We start from the raw sequence: 14,074 nt of genomic DNA, 5'->3' as shown, positions 1-14,074 counted from the left end.
GATGTGGCTGAGTCACCAGAAACTTCAGCACCCCTGTGAGCACGGGGTAAATTCCAAACCCTTGTAACAGGAGGGGGAGAGAAATTCAAGAGAAGCTCCCCTCCCAGCCCCAGCTTTCTGCACTCTTTGTGATGTCAACTTGCATCAGGAACAGCTCAGGGGAGCCTCAGACTGGCTGAAGCAGCAATATTGGTGCCTTGCTCTGAGTTTACACTGCCCCTTAACTTTAGAGTCTTGAAGTATTAGAAAGACACTTTGCAGGCCATCCTTCAAAGAAGATTTGAGTGGAAGAAGCTTCCTGCAAGCCGCCCTTGGAATAGCCGGGGGGCAGGAGCTCAGCTGGGGGCTGTGGTGTCATTGGACACAGCCTGATGTCCCTCACCAGCTGCATCTCCTGCTGCTGCCTGGGGCACCAGGGGCTCTCTGGTGTTTGTGGCCTCAGGGAAGTGTTCCTTTGCACTGAGCAAACTGCTGCACCTGCTTTTCATTTCGTAATAGAGGGAAAACCCCGATTCCAGGTGTATTTCTTTGGTGAGGTGTGTAAGAGCACAGCAGGCAGCAGTGTGGGAAGTGAGCTGGTAAATGCAAATCAGCAGCTCCATCTCCTCAGGATGTTTACCCTGGTTTGTTCAGCATAGTTCTGTCATTAATGTCTTGCCATTAATTACTGCTAGGATTTCAGTTCAATTCCTGGACTTACAGGGATGTTACTTAAATGTAACACAAATAATAGTGGTAGCCTGTGCAGCACTGCTTTGGTGTGAGGTGCTCTGAGACTCACCTGTCCCAGCTCACCTGCATGTCTCTGCTAGCGTTTATATTCCTGTATTTTTATATATTATTATTTTATTATTTTATTTATTTATTATATTCAGAATATAATATAGCAGATAGAATGTAATATAGCATTATAGAATATAATACAGCATAAACAGAACAGACGACTGGGGATACAAGCATCACAAAGTCACCCTAGGGCACTGCTCTATTGAGATAAGTCACCAGGCTGTGCTAGGACAAATTTCCAGGATCACGCACAGACCCTTTGGTGTAGCTGGGGGCTCCCCTAAGCCCCCACCTGGTCCAGGTTTGTGACAGCCGGGTACAATCGCAGTGTGAGCGCCCAAGTGCGGGCTGGCAGCGGCTGCTCCGCTGGGACACCTGGCGACAGCCAAGGTTGCCCTCTACTGGTTTATCCCAGCTCCAAGGAGCCCTGTTTTCCACTGCCACGCAGCACCTCTTTGCTGTGAGGAGTTATTTCCCAGCCCTTCTAGCTGTTAGCCCCAACACAGCTTTTTAGGATGCTGCAGCTCCTGTTTGGTTTTTTCTTCCCTGGAAGCTGCTGTTCATTTCAGAGAACGTGCTGCAGCACAGAACCAAATCTTAATTATTGTTTTTAAATGGTAGTGCCAAATCAGTAATTTTCAGAACTAACTCTTAGAAATGTAACTTCTCCAAACTGGTTTTGCAAGTGCTAGGGTTTTAATTGTTATTTGCATTAGTAGAATAAGATCTTTTGCTTAACACCATAACCTGGATGCTGATTCCAGCTGTCCTAAACAATTTCCCCCTTCCCTGCCCCAGCTGGGGCAGCTGCACTGAGCTGGCTGCAGGCCCTGAGCTGGGCTAAAAATAAGCTGGCAAAAAGGGTTATTTTTAACCTGGCTCAGTCCCTGCTTGGGGTCACAGCACGGCTGCCCAGGCTCTCACGTGGGTGTGGAGGAGCAGGGGATGGCAAGAAGGAGGTGTTGGGGGAACCGAGGGCTGTTTAAAGCCTGAGCACTCCTGGAAGGTGCTCCTTGGGTGGATATTCCTGCTCAGAACTCAGGAATTCCACACCCAGCTCCTTGGGTGGATATTCCTGCTCAGAACTCAGGTATTCCACACCCAGCCCCCATCCCCAATACCTGCTCTCCTCCTAAAAGCCATTTCCAGGACAAACATCACTGCTGACAAAGCTCCTGCAGAATTTAAGCACTTTTTGGTGGTGATGTCCTTTGTGGCTGACTTCTCTCAGAGTAAATTCTGTTCAAGTTTTCTATTTGCAGTGGTACAGTCTGGCTCGAATGTTTCAAGTATGTAGAACAGGAGAGAAGTTGATGCAAATCAACTTTAGTTTTGCTGTGCCAGGTGTGCTAAAGGTGGATGATCAGAGGAAGATCTGACAGCTCATGCCATGCATAGCACTGCAGTCAATTCAGGATTTAAATCACAGCTGATGTGATGTTGCACCATTTAACTAATTTCTGGTGCCATCCTGCTCTCCCAGAACTCATAAGGGGGGAAAAGTTTGGGCAATTTTTTGGGGTCCACTTGTTGAACTGAAATTTGCCTTTGCTTTGGGGATATGGAAGACTGAAGGACTCTGTTAGGTGATCAAGATGGATTTAATCCTTTCAAATTCTTTAAGAGAGCTAATAAGAAAGATGGAGGCAGACCTTTTAGTAGGGCCTGTAGTGACAGGACAAGGGGTAATTGTTTTAAACTGAAGGAGGGCTGACTTAGACACAACAATGAAATGTTTGCAGCGAGGGTGGTAAAACACTGGCACAGGTTGTCCAGGGGGTTGGTAGGTGTCTCATCCCTGGAAACATTCAAGGTCAGGTTGGATGGAGCCCTGAGACACCCTGATCTAGTGGAACATGTCCCTGTTTATTGTAGGCGGGTTGGACCAGCTGAGGTTTAAAGGCTCCTTCCAGCTGAAGTGTTCTGTGATTGCAAAGGTGCTGGTTTCGAGGAGCTCTGTGAGTGTGCCTGGCTGGGATGTCTCTGTGATGTACAAACACACCCAGAGCCTCAAGGATGGCCTCAGCATGTTTCCCATTCCTGCATCTATTTGTGAATATAAATTTTAAACATACATTGAGCAAGACTTTGCACATGGAAAGAAATCCATGCACTTTGTGTTTCCATGGGAGAGGAGGGATCTTCTGGTGCACTGTAATTTGTTACAAAGTGAACTCTCTTGACTGGTTTTTGCATGTGCAGCTGATGTAAACAGGTTCCATGTGCTTTGTTTTCTTAGTCTTGGCATTTTATAGGCTTACCTTCATAGGTATCATCAGCCTGATGCCTTCTTCAGTGCTGTTTGTATAGTATGTAAAAGCCTCTTATGGGTGATGATGGTAATTCTGCAAGGCTTACCTTCATAGGTATCATCAGCCTGATACCTTCTTCAGTGCTGTTTGTATAATGTGTAAAATCCTGTAGCCTCTTATGGGTGATGATGGCAATTCTGTGTCTGGCCTTCCCTGAGTTTTCCTTGCCCCCTGCCTCTCGTAGCTGAAGTCCTGGTGCCACCCTGGCAGTCCCCTCTCTCCTACTGCAAGGAGAGCCTTACACAGGGTTTTAGACTGGTGTGATGCAGGCAGGCAGAAATTAAGTGCAGAAATCCTTGTCTTGTCATCACTCGTGTTTCTGTGGTGTTTGCTTGTGCCTTTGGAGTGTGGGGGACTCCAGGGCACAAAAGCAGCAGTGTTGGGGTGGAGATGGGCATTTGACCACTTGGGAAGGAGCATCCTCTGCTGACACCCCAGCACAGCCCATCACATGCCCAGGAGTCCTCTTCTGCTGCAGGGCCTCTGTGAAATGCACTGTGAAATGACTTTTTAAACACACCTTGCCTCCTTTTCCTCATGCCCTCAGAAGCATCTCCCCGTGTAGGATTACAAGGTAAAGACAATGCAGCCCGTTGTGTTTGGGAGTGGTGCTGTGGGGCACACACAAAGTGGGGATTCCTGCTCTGTCCCGTCCTGCGTACGTGGGGCCTTCTTCATCTTCAAAGCATTTTCCAGCCATGAACTAAGAGCACACGCATTAGCTGGGAGCACACACCCCTCCCTGAGCAGCTGATGCCGGCCACATCCCAGGAAAAACTTCCAGAATATGACACACCACTTTTGATGAAAATAAAACCTCTTCTGTTGACTTTTTGGGATCTGTTTGTTTTCCAGAGTGTGGTTTTGCTGAGTTTTGTGTGTGTTATGGTAGTTGATTTCTCTGCTTTGCAGCAGTGGTACTGTTACAGTTTCTGCAGCAAAGGGAAGTATCATCTGCAACACTGCATGAGTATGGCAGGAGTATCTCATCTTTCATACCAGTTTTAGCAAACACTGGGTTTTATTTCCATTTTGTGCATTGGCCTGTGCTGTGTGTGTGCCTGCCTTGCCTCTGGGCTGTGTTTACCTCTCACAGCTTCAACATGGTTTCTTGTCTTCATGTGTTCTATCACACATCTCCACCATCCTTCCAGCTGTGATGTCCAACATCTGGCCCCTCTGAACCCATGCTGGCTTAATTCTTGTCCCACCACCCCTGTAGCCAGCTTGGGTGTTTATCTCTCCTTTCCCTTTACCTTTTCCTTGAGCAGGACAGTCCAGGTGAGGTGGGATGGGATGACATGCTCTGCACAGGACAGAAATCCCATCCAGAGCCATGTGCCCAGCTCCCTCACTCTGCCCTTTGGGAAAAAGGGAACAGTGACCCCCAAGTCATCATATCTAGTGCACTTTTTTGGGTGCCACTGATGGAGCTTTCTGCTCCAGACACTCCCCAGTCTGCAGACACCCAGGATTGTCTGTGGCCAACCACATCCAAAACACGAGCTTTGTGACCCCCAATGCCCAGCCCATTTCTGAGGGCTTTTTTCCCAGGCTAAATGTATTCATTCTGGGTGCAGCTCACCTTTCTTGCCTTTGTTGCTTTTTGCAGGGGAGGCAGATGAAGAAGCCTTTGCCGAGGAGTGCAGACGGAGAGGACAACACGCGCTGCCCTCCCAGCCCAGCAACCTCCGCCTGCTGAAGCCCCACAAGCCTGGCAGCTCCCCCCGCTTTGCACATTACAGTAGTGATGAGCTGGAAGAACAAGACAAGAGCCGGGTTATGAGCGGCTTCGAGGCCCCTATTTATTTATCAGGTGTGCACAAGCATGTTGGTGAGAAAGGTGCAGAGAAGGACCCATCACATAGTCAAAAGCCAAAGGCAAAAAGCCATGCAAAAAGTTGGTGCTGTGTGTTGACTTAATGTTAGTCCCCTGGTAGATAATAAACAGCAGCTTGTTTGCCTTCATCCTGCTTTAGCTCTGATCTTCCATTTAGCCTAGATTCACTAACGCCCTGAGATATTTAAGGATCCAGGGCAAATACCGTTGTGCTGCTGAAGTGCCTGTGCTCTTTGTTGTTAAAAGTGAAGGCATTTTAGAGGTTAACTCATCCCAATACTTTGCACATTCATTTACTTAAATTGTGCTTGGCTTCCTTGTCCAAGGAGAAGTTCAGCAAGTTGATACTATTTCTGGAAGCTGCAGTTTTAGGCGACTAGATCCTAATAGAGGAGGCTGAGAACGTTCAAGCAAACGTGGCAATGTGGCAATTGTCCGGGTTATTTTTGGAAGTAATTAGTCCTTTGATATATTTCCAGTCTGTAATTTTTTGGCAATGTAGTCCAGAGGCTATCTTGGACAATGAAGTCCTTCTAATTACTTGATTTAATTGGAACCTATGGTCAGAGATCATCCAGGACTGTGAGGACAGGTTTTTCTGATACATGAAAGATGCCTTTCTACTTGGATGCCCAAAGCAAGGACCCTTCTCAGTACTGTGAAATCAGGTGAAGTGCTGGGAAGTGTGACCCTATGAGGCTTCTCAGGGTAAACAGAGTACATGAAAAATATGCACTGTATCCCAAAACAGGTGCTCATGTACTCCCAGTGCTATACCAACTTCCAATGTGTTTATGAGCCTTTAAACCTAACAATGTCTTTTGTATGGAAGATGTAGAGATATTATGATAGATGACACATTGAAAAAACAGAATAATTTAGATTACTATCTTCCTGATAAGTTGCTCTTTGTGTCTTTAAAGATGACCAAGTGGAATATTTTCTTTTTTTTAAAAAAAAAGCAAAAAATTCCAGAGGTCTGAATGTAACCTCTGGGCTGATGTCCTGAAGCTTCCCATGCCAGGGCTACAGGTTTGGTGTCCTGTGTCTGTGGCTGGCAACACAAAACCTTGGCTCTGCCTTTGGACACACAAGGGTCTCTGCAATCACAATATTTTGCAATGGATTCCAAGGAGCAGCTGAGTTTGACACGCACCATGCAATTTTTGGAGCAATTTCTAAGACTGCTTAGGACTTTTTGCTGTGAATTTATTTATGCTCCAAGACGCACAAGTTTGCAATTAAAATTAATTTCCAGAAGTATTAGTGCAATCACAAAATGCTCTCTTCTACCAGTAGATTGTGAGTTGCCAAAACAGACTCAGGGTGAAAACTTGATTGCAGTAAGACTAAGATTTTACTGTTGCTTTAAATATTTTGCCTGCTGTTCCTCTGATGGACAGGGCTGCTGAAGGACTGGTCGAGTCAGTCATAAAAACCTACGTGAGTGTCTTAATCCCTTCCTGGGGAGTGTGTGCACGAGCCCTGGCCAGTAATGGCATTCCCCTTCAAGGGTGTTCACCTCTGCTGAGTGCCTTGCCCAGCCAGCAGCTTCACCAGCACAGCTCTGTAACTCCAGAGAGCACTCGACTCGCTTGGCTTCTCATCGATCACTGCCGTGCTTGCACGGGCCGGCGTCGGGAGAGAATGGCATCGTTTCTGCCTTGCTCCAAAGCCCTCTCAGTTCACTGGGAAATAGTTGAGTTCAATGGCCTCAAACCAGGTGCAGTTCCACCTTGAATCAGATGTTTTTGCCACCACCAGTGCGGGGTTCTTGACGGCAGGACCACGCAGCAGTTTTAGATGTTGTCCCAGCTGGAGCATCTCAAGCAAACCCTCAGTAATTGATGATTCACCTGCAGTGAAGTGGTTTTCTTTTCCCAGCTTCAAGAAAGGGACTGTTTGAGTTTTGGTTTGTAAGTCTGTAGGAAATTTAAATGAAGGAGAAGGGGATAGGTTTAATCTCGACTGTGTGGTGGGAATCCCTCTGGAGGTGGCATCTCTCTAGTGCCCAAGAGGAAAGGCTGGCCAACTCCTTTACACTGGCAATATCCAGAGGTGAGATGAATCCTGTCCTTAGTCAGGATTGCCAGTTATCACAGTGGGTATTTAACAAAAAAATTGAGAATTTAATTTAATTCTTCATCTACCATGGACGCTTTGTGTTTTAGTAGAAATTGCTCTGGAAGCTGTTCTTGGTTTCATAATGGCCTTTTAGAATAAAACTTCACCTCTTGTGCTCTGAAGTTGCTGTATATATCAAACAGTTCTCTAGCTCCAAAAAGGAATGTTTGAAATAAGAATTCAGATACTGTAATTGATGTGCTCCCTGATAGTGTGATATACAGCTGACTGTGCAAAGTGGTGCTAATGCCAGCAGAGACCTGGGGATGGCAGCTGTTAATGCCAGAGGTAGTGGTAACTACCCCTTAAAAACTACTGTTTTGGATTTGAGAGTTTTGACCTTTATCCAGCAAGAATGATTGAAATGTTTAATTGTTAAAATAGTCAAAAAAATATGATGCAAATGTCATTATTTGGAAGATAATATTGCAAGGTTTGCTCTTCCTTTTCAAAGAAATAGCTTGCATTAACCTACAACTTACAACATTATAATTCATTTTTTGCTGCATTTTCATCTGCTGGCCTCTGTGAAGAGGAAACCACTCTAAAAGAACTAGCTTAACTAATCTTGATCCTTTCCTGGCATGGTTTCCTCTGCTGGAAAGTTGAGCTGTTTGTAGTTCATTTCATCTTTAATTCAGTCTCTGTTCCTTTTACCAATGTGCAGTTTCCTGAATTACACTTTACTAACTAGTAACAGTGATGTGCTTTGTTATCCAAACTAATTACTTTATAATTCCAGCAGAAATTTCATTTTGGGCATGTAATGGAAAGGGAAAGGAAAGCAAAGCCACTGATTTTTGTGGAAGTCTAATACATGAGGAGGTGCAGAGATGGAGCTTGCCCTCCCTTTGCCCCACATCCCCTGGCTGTAACTGTGCAAGTGGGACGGGGTAACAGCTGTACCCATGTGGGGCAGGGCTGGGAAGGCTGGCTGGTGGATTTGGAGCCTGGCTGATGGATTTGGAGCCTGGCTGGTGGATTTGGAGCCTGGCTGGTTTCCTCCAGGCTTAGCCCAGAGCTGCTTTCACTCACAGTGTTTTGGCTGCTGGTACAAAATCTTCTTGTTACCCACCAAAGACAGCTGGGCTGTGTGTGAAAAGGCTTCCATGGCTGCAGAGCCTTGCAAGCTTTTGCTTGCCATTTGGGAGTAAAACCTTGGAAATCCATCCAGTGCTTGTGTTGCCCTAATTAACAGGAGGCAAACATGTGGTATCTGGCTTGGTTTGTTCTTGTGGCAATTCTAGGCAGAATTGGTAGAGAAAATGTCATGGTGAGCAAGCAGGAAGGAAGGCTCCTGGAAGCTGCTAAAGCTTTTCAGTCCCCTAAAACATCAAAGCTGGGATTACATCACCAGGTTGGCCAGGGAAACTGAAGAACTCACCCCTTGGATTTGACAGGGTGGATAATTGAATAGTGGAACAGCATACCTAGACAGGGTGGGATGTTTGGTCAGCCCAGGTCTTGACTGAAGGCTCCCTCTCCAGGATGCTCCATGGCACAGGCAGGAGCTGGGGATGAGGAGGGGAATGAGGAGGTCAGGTTGTGCTGTGTGCTGGGCAGTGGCTCAGGCTGAGGGGAGGGGATGTGAAAGTGCAAAGCTGTAATTGCAAATTGAGTCACACATGAAATTATACTCAAGCTGTGATCTGGGGTGAATTTTTACAATGGCCTGTGTGAGTGTGGTCTGTCTAAAATAACAGAGGGCGGCTGCAACTCAGAAGTAAGCCAGCTGCCTTGGAAATAGCAGTTTATTGTTTTGACTAGAGAGAGATTTCTAAGATCAGAAAATTAGAAAGAGCACTACAAAACCCAGCTTGAAAGTGCCTCACTGCCCTTTTAAAGTTCTGTGGGTGTTGTGGCCTTGGCTGCTTCCATGCTTTGAAAGAAGGCCACAATCTTAGCAAAAATTTGGTAGATCTTGGAGAACATTTTCTCTGGAACTTGAGCAGAAATTGTGAATCTCTCCCAACCCCAGCCTCAATGTTTCACACGGAAATTGGAAGGAGGCTCCTCCAAATTCCTGACCTTGGCAGATCCTCTATAAAAATCGTGCTGTGGCCTTTATTGCTCACTGGTGTGGGTCAAGCAGCAGCAATGCTGTGTGTTAATTGTCAGCTGGGACTGAACAACTTGTTTCCTTCTGCTCACTCCTACGCTGCTCTGTGCTGGCAGAAGGAAGGTGGAGCAGACCTGTGGCCACTCTCTGCATCCTGGTAGGGCAGGCAGATGTCGGGCAGGGCAGGAAAAAGCAGGATACCAGAAATGCACTGGGTAGGAGTGGACACTTGGGCTGCCCAACGTGCTCGCCTCCCTTGCAGCTGCCACCCAAGAATGTGATGAGTTTCACAGCCAGTGACTGAACAAACTCGTGACTTTGGGAGGTGCAGATGGCAGGGAAGTAGAAAGCCAGAAGGAAAGTCAATCTGGGACACAGCAGAGAAGCTTCCCAGTTTGTTTGGGTCCTTGCTGAGTGGTGGTTAAAGGAGTTGCACCTAAGTGTTTCTGGAAGTGGTTTTCAGCCTTCAGCAGCTTTATGAAAGCTGGAATAGATCCTGAATGTGCCCCTCATGGCTCTTCCTGAAGTAGAAAAGAAGGGGATGACATGGAAGGAGAGGGTTAGCTGATGCTGTTTGTTTTAGACAAGAATTATCCACGCAGTAAAGCAGGTGTAATTCCAAATGGCGTGGATTCTTGCTTCACCCATCTCTGTCCCTGGCAGCTGACAAAAGCAAAAAATATCAACTTAGGGAGATTTCTATCTGCATTTGAGTGACTCTGTTTTCCAAACGTCACAGCTTGGGGAAGCTCTTGGCGACCTGTTCTCCCTCTGCCCCATGAGGCATTTCTAGAGTTTGGGTGGCTAAAGATTGCTGCTAAGGGTGGAAATCTGAGCAGCCTTCTCCAAGGCCAGCCCAGTTTGGCTGAAGCCAGTTCAGCCTGGCACTTACTACGGGAAGTTTCTATGGACACTTTGGGATGCTGGCGACTGGCCAGGCTCACTGCAGAGTGATCGGTCATGGGGCTGCTGCTTTCTAATTCAGATTTTATTGTCTCATGACTTTGGGGCTAGTCTTGTAACCAAGGCAGCTAAATATACTTTTAATTAGTGCTGGTTGAAGTATTGGAGTGAAATAGACATTGAAGGGTTACATCTTTAGTGTGCAATTCTTATTTTTGTTAGGAGATGCTTCACTTGTTTGGATTGGGTTTTTGGCTGTTATCACCCAGCATAGCATCGCTGGAGCAACAGACTGGCAAAGTTTGACCTATCCTTTCTTCTTAGGTGGGGGTAGAAAAGGAAATGGCAGACAGTGAAATTATTTATCACAGCAGGCTCAAAACAGAAAAGACCTGGCAGTTTTCTCTTGAGGAATACTCTGTGTTTGTGTGTTATCTCCTACTTTGGGCAATCTCTTTCTGTGTGTCAGTGATAACGCTTGAAAGATTTCCACTTTTCAGCCTTATCAAACCAGAGACTGGTAGGAGGCCATGTTGTCAAATGCCTAAATATCTTCATACCACAATATTTTAACATTTGAGTTGTTTCATTTATAAGACAATAAATTATGTGGCATTCACTTCAAGTCATAATTTACATTGACTCAGTATTTTTAAGAAACAGTTGCTAGAATTGCTTTCAAAATCTCACGCATTTGAAGAAAATGGAAAAAAAATATCATGATATAAAACAGCAGCATCAAATGCTATCATGCCTGGATGTGGAAATCTTTTAGAAATACTGACACTGTTTTGAGAATGAAAAATGAAAAAAATTATGAAGCTAGTACCTGCTAGGGTTTAATGATCCTTTCCCAAATATCAGTGTTATTGTTTCATAGTTATTACATGAGCTAGTTCTGATCAGCTGATATGATGCTGGTTTTCCTTCCAGTAAAGGGAGGAATCCTCCGAATAACACCCCCCAGATGACTGATTCTCAGGAGTCAGTCCATCTCTTCCTCCTCCCTTGACCTCTGTGGGAAAGCAGGGAGATGCCTGAGTCCCTCAGGGATGGGTGCCTTACTCAGTGAATTGAATGCAAAAGAATCCTATTTTTGGTGATGTGCAGGTGACCAAGAGGCTGACATGGGAAGAAACTTCCTGGAAGGAGTTCCTAGTGAGGAAATGTTCACACAGTGAACAGGGACAGGAGTTTAGCTCAGGGGGTGACAGAGTGCGGGGAAAACCCGGTGTCATCTGCAATTCTGCTAAGCACCGCCAGTTTCCCTCTTCCTTAAACAAGAAAACTGGTTTCCACTCTAACTGTATGCAGGCTGATCGCTCATGGCAGAATTTCTAAATAAATAAATATCCTGCCTCTTGACTCAGATAATTACGAAAGATGAAGTCATGCTGTGGGTACAGCACAGGAGCTAGAGTGATAACCTAGAACAGTTTCCTGTTGCTACAAGTGAGTGTATTTCCTCTAAGCTTTTGGTAATGTCTCAAATGGTTTTAGCCAAAAGACTTACCTCGTGCTTCTCCCCAAGTCTTAAACTTAAACTGAAGAACTTCAGCTCTGCTGTGGGCACATCTCTAACTGTGCTTGGGAGGAGCTCTTGGTGAGGAGCAAACTGCAGCCACAGTGTGGCTTTGTACTCCCCTGACCTCCCACCACTTCCTTTAATCATCTTAATTTTGCTATTGATAAATTGATGGAGAACCAGGTGCACTGGTGAAACTGCTCCCTTGGGGCCATCTCTGCCTGCCTGCTGACAGGACAGAGGAAAAGAAGAGATTTCCATACAGGCAGAGCTGTGCCTTTCCACAGAGCCATTCCTCTGACTCCCAGCCCTGCCTCTCTGCTGGATTGCAGGGGCTGCTCTGTGCCTGCCCTGGTCACTGGACTGTGCTGATTTCCAGTGACAGAGCACCACTGAGCTGAAAGATCCCTCCAGCTGCCTCAAAACATCACAGAGTGATTGTCTGAGGGAAATGTTTACTGGCTCTCAGTTTAGATTTATGAGTGCACTTAGGCAGATGTGGTGGTTCACACAGTTCACTGCCCGTGCAAGTCTGCCAGCAAGTTGGATTTTACTGCAAGTTTGGAGGAAAAGGTGTGATGCTGAGCAAGACCTGTTTTACACACATCTCTGTGGGGGTAATAAACCATTGGAATGATGATCACATGGCTGGAAGCTTGTGCCTACTGAACCTGTAGCAAATAATTGTTGCTTCAACTCAATGCTTTCATGCACCATTGGGGCTGCAGTTGAGTATAACCTGTGGTGCATAGTTAAGCATGAGCAGGCTGATGACCAGCATATAAAATATATATTGGTAAACACTGAGCACCTTCTTATTTACTCAGGATTCTTGGCATTCCCTAGTCTTAAAATGGAAATGCAAATATCGTGGTAACTCTGACTACCGTGAGCAGGAAATGCCAGTACTTAAATTGCTCCTGCTGCATAAGTCTTATTTATTGCTTCCTTTTTGAAAATTATTCTGGGTTTGCATGTGCTCTAATTTTGAAGCTTTTCCTGAATGGCTTTGAAGTATTTTGAAAGTTCTCCAGATCTTTTAAAACTTCAAAGATTGGTAGTATTTTCTTTCTATCCTATGTAAGGGATATAGCAGAATGGGGATATAGTGGAAATGGCAATTAAAAAAAAAAAACAACAACAGATTAGGAATCCAGACCTTTTCTTTAATATTCTTTAAACCATTCAGAGAACATGTGCTTTTGCTAGAGAGAAAAGTCTGTGAATGCTGTGAAAAGTGTTTTACAAGCCATGTTTCCTCAGGATACAAAGAAGGCAGCAAGAGGAGGAAGCAGAAGCAGAGAGAGGAACTGAAGAAGAAGAAGTCAACCAAAGCGAGTTACTAAAATGGACTTCTCTGCTATGCCAATACCTTTAAAATAATGACAACAACTTCATGTACCTTCGAGCACACCTCTTTTTTGTGTATATTTTTTGATTGTTCACACTGCTACCAAGGAAGTGACTCATGTTTAAAACTGTACTAAAATTGCACTATGTTATTCCTTTTAGTTTCACGGAGTGGCTTTCTTGCCCGTTCAGGTTGGGGAATTCAGACGAGGCAGGTCGTGGTTAGACTGTGTTACGTTGGAAGATGGGAAAGAGGTACAGAATTTCTTACCTCTTCCTTCCCTGGGACTAAGGCAACTCTAGTCTAGTGTTTGTTATTTGTCTTGTAGGATATAAAAGGCAAATGCCTGCTTGTTTGGTCACTGGCATCAAATCAGGCCTGTTGAAAGAAGAGTCCTGTTCACTCATGTTGGGAGTGGGACTGAGACATGAGCTCTTATAGGGTAATTTATGTAAGATTAATAAGTGACTTTTATGGTTGGGTTTTTGGTTTTTTTTTTCCTCCAGGCTGGACAGTTCTGTCTCTATTGAAATGCTCCCTCATTAAATTGCATCTTGAAGTTATATCTTCTGATTTTAAGAAATGTAGTGTAATGATGGTCTCCTGTAAGCACTCCTACTGATTTCTTTAGGCTTAGTTGACTCCTGATGAATCATTTAGTGAAATCATTCCTTATTTTAAAAGTTTGTTTTCAGAACCTAGAGACAAATGATCCAAGTGCTACTTTAAAACTGTTTCTCCTGAGTAGGTTTTAGATAACAAACATTTTTTCAGCATCCCTTTTAGATTTTATCAACTTGTTTCTGCAAAGAACTTATACCTTTATGTATGAAAGCATTTTGCATTCATTTTATTGCAGGACTATTTTTTTCTAGCTTGAAAAGATGTCTTAGATTTAAAAGAAATACATATTTCCTGGCAAGATGACTTCCTTGCTTCCCATACTCGTCTCATGTGCATGACACATTGCTTCTCTTAACCTTTTAGTGTGTACAGAGCCCCTCTGTTGTTGCCTTAAGCATTCACCTGCATGTTTCTTGTCAGTGTGTTGTCTCCTTTTTTAACCTCCAGGTAGGAGTTAGCAGCTTATGGTTTTGTTTTGTTTCCTTTGTCTTCCTCTCGCCAATGTGTTGTTGATGTAACAGCCTTAAACCTGGCAATATTGAAAGTCCAC

General features: G+C 44.9%; 1 protein-coding gene across 2 annotated transcripts in view; it reads left to right on the top strand.

The window, feature by feature from the left end:
• The window catches only part of DNAJB6 (DnaJ heat shock protein family (Hsp40) member B6), a 48,901-nt gene extending 34,827 nt beyond the window's left edge, over positions 1–14,074 (top strand). Inside the window, exons 8-9 of one of the 2 annotated variants that reach the window (XM_014309367.2) lie at positions 4,711–4,914; positions 12,813–14,074. In XM_014309367.2, coding sequence (XP_014164842.1) covers positions 4,711–4,914; positions 12,813–12,895 — 287 coding nt within the window. In that variant the 3' untranslated portion in view covers positions 12,896–14,074. Of the gene's footprint in view, positions 1–4,710; positions 5,396–12,812 lie in introns of those variants that run through there. The other variant, XM_005426761.2, reaches the window with a different exon arrangement.

The sequence above is a fragment of the Geospiza fortis genome, unplaced genomic scaffold (genome assembly GCF_000277835.1).
Source record: "Geospiza fortis unplaced genomic scaffold, GeoFor_1.0 scaffold282, whole genome shotgun sequence".
Classification (NCBI taxonomy): Eukaryota; Metazoa; Chordata; class Aves; order Passeriformes; family Thraupidae; genus Geospiza; species Geospiza fortis.
The sequence above is the reverse complement of the archived record's forward strand: the minus strand, read 5'-3'. Positions and strand labels throughout refer to the sequence as shown.